This window comes from Nicotiana tabacum, chromosome 5, assembly GCF_000715075.1.
Source record: "Nicotiana tabacum cultivar K326 chromosome 5, ASM71507v2, whole genome shotgun sequence".
Taxonomy (NCBI): Eukaryota; Viridiplantae; Streptophyta; class Magnoliopsida; order Solanales; family Solanaceae; genus Nicotiana; species Nicotiana tabacum.
In genome coordinates this window covers 80,775,169-80,787,323 of record NC_134084.1, presented here as the reverse complement: position 1 = coordinate 80,787,323, position 12,155 = coordinate 80,775,169, and the positions used below count along the sequence as shown (strand labels likewise).

At 35.9% G+C, this 12,155-nt stretch overlaps 2 protein-coding genes across 2 annotated transcripts; both read right to left on the bottom strand.

The window, feature by feature from the left end:
- Positions 1–2,390: 2,390 nt before the first annotated feature.
- Positions 2,391–2,951, bottom strand: LOC142180830 (uncharacterized). The gene has a single exon (XM_075252922.1). The coding sequence runs from the start codon at positions 2,949–2,951 to the stop codon at positions 2,391–2,393; it is 561 nt and encodes a 186-aa protein (XP_075109023.1).
- Positions 2,952–4,879: 1,928 nt separating this feature from the next.
- Positions 4,880–11,862, bottom strand: LOC107766676 (CDPK-related kinase 1). The gene is made up of 11 exons (XM_016585495.2): positions 10,614–11,862; positions 9,868–9,998; positions 9,286–9,327; positions 9,097–9,205; positions 7,833–7,911; positions 7,452–7,748; positions 7,047–7,159; positions 6,450–6,557; positions 6,226–6,288; positions 5,934–6,101; positions 4,880–5,469 (listed from the first exon to the last, which is right to left on the bottom strand). Exons 1-11 carry the CDS (start codon positions 11,097–11,099, stop codon positions 5,332–5,334), a joined length of 1,734 nt encoding a protein of 577 aa, XP_016440981.1. The 5' UTR covers positions 11,100–11,862; the 3' UTR covers positions 4,880–5,331.
- Positions 11,863–12,155: the final 293 nt, after the last annotated feature.

Here is a 12,155-nt window from a genome sequence, read left to right as displayed (position 1 = left end):
TTCCATATGATCTATGTTTGATTTTGTATACCCACTTGCAACCAATGAGAACCTTGCCTTTAGGAATAGGAACCACCTCCCATGTGTTGTTACTGACTAGTGTATCAATTTCAGCTTGCATAACATCTATCCACTTCTCATCCTTCATTGCCTGATGGTATGATGCAGGTTCAACATCTGTTGTCATTGCAGTAAGGTAACCTTGATAAGCATTACTTAGTGAGTCATACCCCATGTAGTTGGACAGAGGATATTGACAGGTAGAAGAGGAAGGTTTCATAGTTGGACATATGTAATCTTTGGTCCATACTGGTGGTTTGGACCCTCTGCTGGTTCTTCTGAGCTGCATATGTGATGTTTCCTCATGTGCTATCTCAGTAGTTTGGATCTCCTCAGCATCATTGCTAGATAAGTCATCCAACTGTGGTATTGTAGCATCATGTTCAGCATGTAGTTGATCTAGTTCCTGATTAGGAGTCTGTATTTCCTGAGTAGAGGTATGTTGTTGTGGAGTTGCATGTTGTTCTGTTGCATAACGTTTGTTTGCTTTAAAAAATAATGGAGGTACTTTTCCTTCTTTCATCATTAGGAATGGAAAAACATCCTCTCTAAATGTAACATCTCTGCTTATAAAGAACTTCTTGTCCTTGAGACTGTATAATCTGTATCCCTTTGAGATGTGGAATATCCCATATGGACAGCTGTTACTGCCTTAGGCAGAAGTTTATCATGCTGTCTGGTAATTGTAGCAAAACAAAGACACCCAATGACTCTTAAGTGCAGTAGTGAAGGTGGTGATTTGTGAAAAACCTCATATGGTGATTTGCCACTTAGTACAGAAGATTGAAATCTATTTATCAGATACACAGTTGCTAGGACACAGTCTCCCCAGAAATGTAGTAGTATACCACCTTGGAACTTTAGTGTGCCCTTGCCACCTCTAAGATATGTCTATGTCTCCTTTACACCACTCCATTTTGTTGTGGAGTGTGTGGAAAACTACTTTGATGTAGTATCCCATTATCTGATAAAAAGGCTGTACATTCAGAACTAAAAAACTCAGCTCCACTATCAGTTCTAAGACATTTAGCATTGTGGTTAAACTGCACATTTACCATCTTGATAAAAGACTTTAGAATCACAAGAGTATCATTTTTCAATTTCATTAAGAGCACCCAAATCATCTTAGAGTGATCATCTACAAGTGTCAAAAAATATCTATTTCTATTAGAGGTAGGTACTTTGTAAGGTCCCCAGATATCTATATGTACTAACTGAAAAATTACTCCTGCTCTAGTTGTACTGAGGGGAAAAGGTTTCCTAGTTTGTCTTGCTAATGGACATATAGTGCATGTATTGAAGTTGCAATCTACAGGCACCTTGTTCTTTATGAATGGCAGCTGCCTCATCACTCTTGCTGGTACATATCCTAGCCTTCTATGCCATACATTGTTGTCTGATGTATCATTTTCTGCCAAACAACCTCTAATCTGGTGTTTGAGCTTATTTACACTTGATCCATATGGTAATAGCAAGTAAAGGCCACCCTTTTCTTTACCAATCCCCCTCACTTTCCCAGTGCATAGGTCCTGGAATACACAGAATGATGGAAAGAAAAGTGCTGAGCAAAACAACTCCTTAGTCAATTTTGATACTGATAGTAAGTTGTACTTGAAGTCAGGCACATACAAAATATTCTGAATTGATTCACCACCTGTGATTTTACACTTTCCTTGGTACATAACTGGTACTGTTTTACCATTTGGCATATGAACATTACCTCTTTTGGTGTTAGGCAATTTAGTTATGTCATTCAGCAGGTTAATGTTTGAAGTCATGTGGTTTGTTGCTCCAGTATCAATGATCCAAGAAGTATCACACGTTTGAGTCAGTTGAGAATCAGTATTACCTGCCATATTAGCTGCAAATTTTTCTCCTTTGTCCTGATTCAATAGCTTTATTATCTGGTTGTACTGCTCATCAATGAAGTACTTGTGCATTCCTTGTCTTGCCAAATTAGAATCTGCAGTTGTGGCGGCTTGGAGCACATCATCCTTGGTATGAAATCCATCACTTATGGCTGCATTAGCTTATCGATATTCCTGCTTCTTCTTTCCCTTGAAACTAGGTGGATAGCCCACTAATTTGTAACAAGTATCCTTAGTGTGACCCTTGATTCTGCAATACTCACAATATAGATTTCCATACCTTTTGAACTTCTGTGAATTATCTCTTGAACTCATTAAGGCAGTAGAATCATTCACCTCATTCATAGGTGTATTGGTCATATGGACCTTCCTTTGATTCTCTTCATTAATCAACATAGCATAAGCACGACTCACATTTTGTGATGGTGACATGAGCAACATTGACTTCTAATGGCACTAAAGCTATCGTTTAATCCCATCAAAAAATTGAAAAGAATTCTGTTGTTCTAGATGTGTTATGAATTCTCTTGTTTTAGGAATCACAGGCAGAGTTGGAATAAGTGCACTATACTCATCCCACAACAGCTTAAGTCTAGAATGATAAGCAGAGATACTGGAAGTACCTTGAGAAATTGTAGCAATTTCTCGTTGAAGATTATAGATCCTTGATCCATTGATCTTGTCAAAACGATCCTGCAAATCAGTCCAAACTTCATGAGCATTGCTGGCATAAACTATCCCGTTTACCAGCTCCGTCGAGACATTGTTCATGATCCAAGTCAAAACTGTAGCATTAACACGTTCCCAGTCCTCGCCTAGATCAGCAGTGAATTGATCCTTAGTGCATGTACCATCTATGAACCCTAGTTTTCTCTTAGCTCTCAACGCAATCTTCATTGCTCTGCTCCAGACCGAATAATTCTTGCTCCCAGTCAAATGAACGAAAATTATCACATTTCCCGGCGCATCTGAAGGTTGTAGATACAATGGATGTCGCGGATTGTCAATGTTCATCTCAGCCATTATCGGTCTGCTCAGAAATTAGGAATTTTGAAGAAGACGAAGAACAATCGAAAAAATTTCTCAACAATTTCACAGAACAACTCTTAAAGCTAGATCTTCACAGCTCCAATCGATTCTCTTAGCTCTGATACCATGTTAAATCCACCATTATTGATAGGTGGTTGAGCTCAACTAAGAAGAAAGAAAATGAGGACTGTGAGTGGAAGCTTCTGGATCAGTTGTAATTTTTGTGTATTGAGAGAAAACTTATCTCGTTACAAAATGAAGTCCCTACCTCACTGATATATACATGTGTGTATATATATACAACTAACTATATCCTTTTAATTATCACTAACAACCTTCCTAATTTCGTTATAACTAACTATTAGTAACTAACTACCAATGAGCTAAAATCACCGTTTGTCACCTAACAGATAGCCTTAGTTTCCAGTTGTCATTGCAGCACTTCAACAATTTATTATGTTTTTTATTTGTTTAATCTAATGTCATTAATCATTTGTATTGAATTAATATGCATATCCTTAAAACCACAAATAAATTCAACTGTTATCCATTTTTTTTTAGGGCAAACAAGCTTAAGAGGTCACAAGATTTAGTTTCTTTCCCCAACCCCTTGGATCAAACCTAGTTTTAAACTCCTGATCAAATCATTGTGGAATATCAGAAGATCTTGAGACTAAATTATGTTGGTGGGGGCACTTACCTTAAAGTAAAACTCCCAACTGCTAGGCAACATGTTTTTCGTATAAACAAAGAAAAACTCAAAGATCAAAAGAATTTGGCCCCTCCAATGTTATGCATCAATGACACATCACCTCCTATCATTTCGATTTTGGTAGATTGCCATCATTGCTCAAAGGACAAAATCATTTGAATCATCCGACGTCTTTTTCCTATCATCTCATCTTAGTGGAGTTGGAACCAAAAATTTCAGATGAACGGGTAATTTATTAGCATGTACATAACTTAGGTGTTTAATGAGTTCTGTAAAAATATGAGATTTTAAAACTTCAGTGCCTTCTAAAGAAAATTAAGCATACGTAAATTGTAGAGAAATCAGTTTTCTGCGGTAAATGTAAATCCTTCTGTATGGTCGTGTAACTTGTGTAAGAAAATATATTTGGTCTAGCAGTTGGGAGGTAGGCAGTTCAGATTATAGCCTAACGAACTAAGTTTTTGAATGTACAATTTAGTCCCAATTTCTTGAATTGTTTTCAAACAAACCCGCGTTACGGGAGATTAGAATTAGTTAAGCAGCTAGTTTATTTTGTTGCTGATGACTTTTGCCTTGTTAAATATTGATCCTAGTAATGATTAATTCAGAAAGAAAATCAAATTAAATCAAATACCTTTGCTTTAATTTTATTTTTTCCCCTCTATAAAAGAACTCAACATTGGAGTTCATACATTGAGTTAAGAGCATTTTGCCTCTCTAATGTTTAACATCCAACTACTTCCATTTCTATTTGTATGTTAAATTCCTCACCATGATGATTTAAAAAAAAAAAAAAGAGGAAATAGAGGAGACTTGCTTGGATTTCCTTTTTGGCAGGGTTGGCGTGGGGTTGAAGATGGAAGGTAGCAGGTCTATTCAGTTGCTAAGGTGATTCTAATCGTTTGAAGTTACTGTTAAATCAATAATTTATACATATTCAATGAAAATTTTAAAACAAATACAGGGTTCGAATCAAAGCTACTGGGTTCGGCCGAACCCGCTCCCGGCTCTCTAACTCCGACCCTGGCTAAGGTGTGTTATTTGATAACGCTTCACACAAAAAATCATATATATATATGCGTAAATAATAGTACTTTCCTAAAATACTATATGCATACATATTAGGTGTACACAACTTGAAAATAACACAGTAAATATGAATTTGGGACAAGAAATGAAGCCTTAAAATCCACCCACTGACAAGCAGAAATTCGACAATAAACCGACACTGCTAATGCATCCATATATTAAGATTTAAGGATCTAAGGTTACAGGCACAATAAAGAGAATTTATTAAGCCAATGGAATGGTAAACAAGGCTTTACACTCGGAAGCCACAAAAACTCATCTCAGCTTTCAGCTGTCTTTTCTGACCCTACTTACATTTTTCTGATTATCCTCATCTGTACAATCCTCTTAAGTGGTATGCCATCCAACATTTGAAGAATAGAAGAATTACAATAAGACTTGACACCAATATGCTGCTGCTAATGCCATGCATTATCAAATAGGATCTGTAGCTTCGTCGTAAACCAGCTGTATCAGCATTTAACAGATCATCTATTGCCACCATTCAATCAAGCAACAAGACTTTGATTCTTCGATTTACTAGTCTGAAGGCTAGATGAAGCATTGGATAAATTCATAAAGGAAGGTTATATTCTAAGCTTTCTGAAATGTACGCGAAGAAACTCCATGCAGAAGCCTGACAAATCCCAAGAAACTGAGCTTCCCATCAGAATGCCTTATCCAGTCCTGCAGGACTACATGAACTGGAACTGAAGGACTAAGCCCGAGCTCCTGTTTGAAGAAACCGGATAGGAAAAATTAGCAAGCTAGAAGCTGAGAATTAAAGATTTTTTCCGCAATTTTGCAATATGTCAGTTGACAAATTTCAGAAATCGATTTAGGCAAGTTTAGTCCTGCCACCACCATATTCCTATATGTTTTTAATTTCTTACCACGTAATAAATGATGATTTAACTTATATAAAAAGCTCAATCTTTGTATCTATTACACATTTTCTTTTACCTTAGAAGTAGAACAGCTCGTATCTTTGAACCAAAAAATGAACTCTGTACGTGTCAACTTGTTCTGTTTTACTTGACAATGTCATAAGCAAATAATAATAATGCACGTTGGAAATTATTACTCCCTCCTTTATGATATAAGTTCTATTGATGGAGTCAGATACTTGCCCACCCCTATTTATAAAGATTACTATTAGAATCACGATGAGAAAGGGGGAAGGGGGGAAATTGTACCGAGGCGAGTTCTTCTATCATAATAGGCCTGTTCCCTTCCTTTTCGAAGAACTCATAGCCACGACGAGCATGTTGCTCCCAGCTTTCCATTCCCTCAAGCTGATGTACACCTATCGCAGCAGCACAGAATTCTTCAAAATCCAACTTTCTGTATTGAAGAGAACTCACCTGCTCGGGGCATGAAAAAAGTCAGTGAATAAAATTCGTCATTACATCATTACGTCCATCAGGATTTTTCGCATAAATTTCATAACTTCAACAAGATAAAATCAAAGGAGCTTCCTAAGCTTACCGTATTGACAAAGTCGAAAACCCTTGAGTCCTTCATTGCATCGGTGGCATTCTTCATCACAGCCTGCCAAGTCATTGAACTCATTTCAGAAGTGGAGAATCGTAAATAAAGAAAGAGTACATTGAAAGAAAAATAGAAAATCAGTCAACATTCTTTTTAGTTTCTTTTTATTTTTCAGTAATGATGATGGTTGAGGATAGAGCTACAAGTCCACTTTTGCTTACCATTTTGAAGTTTGATAGAGCTACAAGTCCACTTTTGCTTGGCCCTAATAATGTAAACTGATCCCGAAGATAAGCTAGCTGTTGTATAGTCAATGTCTTAGCAAGAGCCTGTTACAGTAGCCACAAACGATAAATCATACAGCTAACTAATTGAGGGGCTAACATTTTTTTAGTAAGTCAAAATACTATCATTCATATTGCTCCAAGATTGTGTCACTGTACAATATGGATAATCTACAGACTAGCATCTTGCATGAGGGTGCTTATGGCATTTGCATTCTTTGCTATTTATATACTATAATCTCTCAGTAACAGGACAAATCTGTTTCTGTACATATTTACAGGATCACAGAAACGATGAACAGGTTATATTAGAACCTTGCTGATCACATCATGCTCCCTTAGCTATTTGGTGCGGGGGCGATGGAAAGAGATTGAAGAAATATAACAGGAACTAAACATAAAAGAACTTATATCACCTTAACATGCCTAAAAAAGCATGGCACTACTTACAGAAGTGCTCATATTAGATTTTTTGGCTAAATTATATGACTGCTGAACTTAGAAGACAAGTTCCACCAGAACAGATATACATACCCTTAAAGCAGCTTTTCGAAGAGAAGACGAATATACATAAGCTTTTGCAAGCTTATATACTATCATATCCAAAGGAATCTTCACATCATGATAACCAGCCAACCAAGGATGACCTAGACAAGTAATGAGACAGGTTAAGAAATCAATAATACAGCTAAAATCTGATAAATTACTAAGATAATAAACATGAAACCACATAGGTAAATTGGTTATGTCAAGAAGTTAGTATAGCTTCATCTATGGCGGCGAAGAGTTCTTGTCTAGAGTTCTTCTCGAGACAAGACTTGACAAGGACATTAAGGAACTTGAAACTGGTAGAGGTATATCCTTACTCCACTATTATAAGGTCTACTACAGGATGCTGAGAGGATACATCCAAATATGATATTGTACAAAGAGACTTACTGAGAGCCTGAGCTGCAGTTAGCCTTTTGCGGTAATCCTTATTCAGCAATCTTTTTACAAAGTCTACTGCATCAGAAGACAAAGAGGGCCAAGGGGCTTCTTCAAAGTTTGGATCAGTTTTCAGGATGGCCCTAAATATACCAGACTCTGTTCGCGCCCAGAAAGGTCTGCTTCCACAGAGAAGAATATAGGCAATTACACCAATGCTCCACATGTCCGCTTCTGTTCCATAAGATCTATGCAAAACCTCAGGAGCAACATAGTATGCACTTCCAACAATATCATTAAGCCTTTCATCTGCAAATATTTCCATCAGTCAACCATGGCATGCTACAATAACAGAATAAGAAATGATAAAAGCGTTGTATGCATTAACATTACCTGGTTTTACGTAATCAGAAAGACCAAAGTCAATGGCCTTTAAAGGAGAGTTCTCATCCTTAGAAACAAAAAGGAAGTTCTGAATAAAACACAAGAACAGCTGTCAATATAATGAGCTCGGAAACCAAAGAAATAAAAAGAGCATACGCTGTAGAGAGTGAGGGAGGAAAGAGATGGCACTACAGTTGTTTCACCTATATGGTGAGATTAGAAGAAACCCTAAACATTTCCAGCAGATACTGTAAGAACAAATGCAGAGCATAACTAAGCAGTTTGATTTGGTTGAGCTGATTTGACTCTCTCAATACTTTGCAGGGGCTTATACAAAATTATGATTGGGTTATCAGCATTCATCATGTGATATTATGTTACCGAAAATTCCCATGAATGTTCTTTTAGTCACCTAATTAGTTGAGAAGGATCCTAGATATCCTAATTGAATAATTGACATAAAAGATGGAAATACAGGATTACTCACTTCCTGTACTGTAACGTGTTGCACACAATTAATATCAGTTATTAAGTTGATGATGTCTTGAGTGTTTTCTTTGGTATTTGAGGTTATTAATCATGCTATTATGCTTGCGTTCGTGCACTTAATGCCCATCATAAAAAATTAGTACAACACTTTCCTCAGTAAGCTTGATCCTATTTCATAGGTTAACTCAAGAAAATTTTATCAACAAATTCCTAACCAGTTCTCCAAATACAAACGCTAGATTCTTATTTATTTCCTTACCAAATATACAAAGAAGCCATATAATATAAGAAAATTTACCAATGAGATATCTGATTACAGTAGTGAAGCAATTCTACACAAGTTTTAGTAGATTGCCATATTGATTGCACTACGCATTTCTTAATGCTTCAACCAAATACAGATACAGGTCAGACTATTTACAGGAGCTAAAACAGCAATCGGAATCACCCATCCCTGAATATGGAAATTCAACCATTTAATCAGAAAGTTTAAAAACCTTAAAGATTTCCCCATTTTTTGTTTTTTTCCCTCAAGAATCTTGAAAATAATGAGTAAATACCAGCAACAAATATAAAAATTGCCGAGCTTTTTCGTAGTTGGACATTCTTTTTCTTGCTCATTTGTTTGTAAATGTAAAGTTCAACAATAACTTGTTAGGTAGGTCTAGCCATCAAGTGAGTAATCTGCTACTAGAAACAGAAGTTTTAAACCAAAGTAGAGGGTGTATTGCAAAGAATGTTTTGAGTATTTTTATGTCATAAGGAAATAAAAAGAATTCATTACCTCAGGCTTTAAGTCACGGTGAACAACCCCTTGAAGATGACAGTATGATGTCACGCTGAGAAGCTGCACCATGACAGCTTTGGCATCTTCTTCAGAGTATTTCCCACCCCTTCAAAAGAAATCGGAAGTCAGGATGTTTACATAGGAGAATAACAAGCATACAAAGCTGAAAATGTATTAAGTACGCACCTTGCAAGTATCCGGTCCAGTAATTCTCCTCCTTTACATAACCTGAAGAAGATTTCACAAAGATAAGTATACAAAAATGGGTAAAACATAAAAGCCAGAATTGATGAACTATAATAGATATCTCTCCTGGTTTGGCAAACAATTATAAAAACATTGGAAATATGAATCAGGATGATTCTTTATGTATCTTAATCTACTACTCTGATATTAAACTAGCTTGACAATAGAAAACTCACATCAGCCATGAAGATTGTTGGCATTAAATCATTTGCACATCTAAAAAAGATTTAGCAGTCGATGAATGACAACCATTTATTTTAGTTTTGCCAACATTAATGATTCAAGCCAATGCAAACATTTGGAAGGACATAGACCAAACTAAAACATTTTTTTTATGTGTAATCTACAAATCTCCATCATGTAATTAAGTTGCCTAATAGAAAACAAAAGATCATATTTCTTTTCCTATCAGAATGCTGAAGTATTAACATTGACATGTTACCCTGAAAGGTGGTCTACACATTCTGAATTCAACATAAACATCAAGCAAAAACAGCATTAAGATTGACTAATTTAACTTACTCCATGACTATATAAACATTTTCCTCGTCCTCATAGGCATCATAGAATTGAACCAGATTCCTATGTCCTGTTAAAGCACGCAATATTTTGACTTCTCTCCTTACGTCCTCAATTGCAATTGCTGTGGTCATCTGCAAAAGATTCCTCAGTCTCATTAAAAAGAAAGAATGAATACAATAAGGTTCAATACTGCTTTTGGCGTGCAAATAACAGGATAACATCATGTAAAACACAGTTGACAAGAAAATGATTGGAATCATCTTCCACCTAATGCTTTGCTTCAACTTTTATATGTAAAAATAGACAAAACCCGCAAAATTTTCAGATACTAGAACATCATCTAGCTATTAGTCAACCTTTTCTTTTCTTGATAGGTAACAAACTATACGACATAAAATCCTATTTGGCCAAGGTCAATTTCTCATAAACGTAATAATGGAAGTTCCAACAAATCTATCTAGCCCACTTGCCATCCTTCTCAACCATTTCTGGAACCAACACTTGTCAAAACAATGAGAACATCCGGCTATTACTATATCTCTGCAAAAAGACCGTAGCTCATTCAAAGTCACCAAACACTTTGCACCTCAAAGCACTTACAATTGATGACATCTCGACCAGTTAATATTACAATCAGCAGCAATGACAAATGAAGACTTCAACAAGATTTAGCAATCAAACAGAATATAGAAACAAAACTCTCACAATACTTTCTTTAATAGGGAAAACAGCATAAAAGGGCAAACCTTTGATTTTGGGATAACTTTAACAGCCACATCATGCCCTTTCAAACTCCCTTTTTTCCCCTTAGCTGCAGAAGTATAACCAAAATGGCCTCTTCCGACTTCTTCTCCAAGCTCATAGTGGCTTAAGAAATTCTTTGAGTATCCAAAATTCTTATCCAAACCAATATCACACTCACTCCCCTCAGGAATTGTAGCTTCATTAGGTTTAATTGAGCCATGCCTCCTAGCAAGCAATGCCCTTATATGCTTAGCTGGTGATGGTGGTGGAAATGGGCGTTTGAGAAATCTCAAAGGGGTTGAAGTTACACTAGAATTGGAAGCTGGGGAATTCTTGAATCCACTAGGCAAAGGACTTGGGCTGTAAAAAGGAAATTTTGGTGTTTTCCCAGTGTGGGAACTCAATTCAGTCTCATTATCAATGGGAATTATGGGATTTTCAGACAAGTTTTGTGGGGGTTCAATGGGTTTTCCATGACAAAGTCCCATGGAATCAAGAACACAATTTAGATAGGATCAACAGAATTCAATTAATCAAAAGGAAAAAAACAGAAGAAGTAAAGTTAAAAACTTTATACCAAGAACTAACAGGGAAATACTGAGAATTAAACCATTACAAGGAGAAAAAGAAACAAGAGCAAATTCTCAAGAGTTTTGAGCTCAAACAAATAGAATACAAACTACAAATAACCAAACAAATGAAAAAAAAGGGAATTCTCAGACACCCAACAATTGAAGAAGTAAGAAAGTCACAATCTTGGAACTGAAAAACAAGAAAAAGTGGGATTTTTAAGCTTAGAACAGCAGAACCAAGAAGGGATCAACAAAGATTTTGAGCAAAGGTATTTAAGGTCCAAGAACAATTCCTAGGGAAAAGAGAAAATCCCAATAAGAAAAGGAATTAGACTTTGTGATCAAATGATCAATGCCAGAGAGACAAAGCTCAACAAGAATCAAAGATTTTACTAACAGGTTACAGCTGAAGAAATGGAAAGAAATAAGAGGGAAGTATGGAATCAAAGTATCAAATTAAAGCAAGAGAACCTAAGGGAAAATACTTTTTTTTTTAACCAAGAGGAAGGTAAAGAATGAACAAGAATGATAGAGGAGCTAAAAAGTGAGAAAAAAAGATGCTTAGCAGAAGCAGGAAGAAAATAAAGGTGAAGGGGAAAAGGAAAGGAAAGAAGCTAATCTCCTTTGGTTGTCTGATTTCTCAACTTTTTCTTTAGTATATTATTTCTTTTTCTTTTATAAAAAATTATGGTGTTGGGAGTTAGAACTAATTTCTAATTATTCCAATTCATGTGAACCTGTTTAACTGAGTCCGAAGATTAAAAAAATGAATTACTTTTAGAATTTATGGTCTAAACAAGTCAAAAAGGGATCCAGAGTATTTGTGTGGTTCTAAAAATTTCTCATATCAAGGGTAGAATTGTAAGTTTAAGTTAAATTGTTTTCAAATTTGGAAAGAGATCGTTTTTTTTAACGGACTAAAAAGGAAATAGATTTAGGAACAGAGAGTAATATTTAGTAGACGGAAGAGAA

Excerpts from the sequence above, each read along its gene's own strand:
- LOC142180830 (XM_075252922.1), bottom strand. The coding sequence starts at position 2,951 with ATGGCTGAGATGAACATTGACAATCCGCGACATCCATTGTATCTACAA.
- LOC107766676 (XM_016585495.2), bottom strand. The coding sequence starts at position 11,099 with ATGGGACTTTGTCATGGAAAACCCATTGAACCCCCACAAAACTTGTCT. Across the intron at positions 7,912-9,096 it reads ACCGTGACTTAAAGCCTGAG|AACTTCCTTTTTGTTTCTAA; the intron begins GTAATGAATTCT and ends TGTTTTATTCAG. Across the intron at positions 7,749-7,832 it reads TTCTGATTACGTAAAACCAG|ATGAAAGGCTTAATGATATT; the intron begins GTAATGTTAATG and ends AAATATTTGCAG.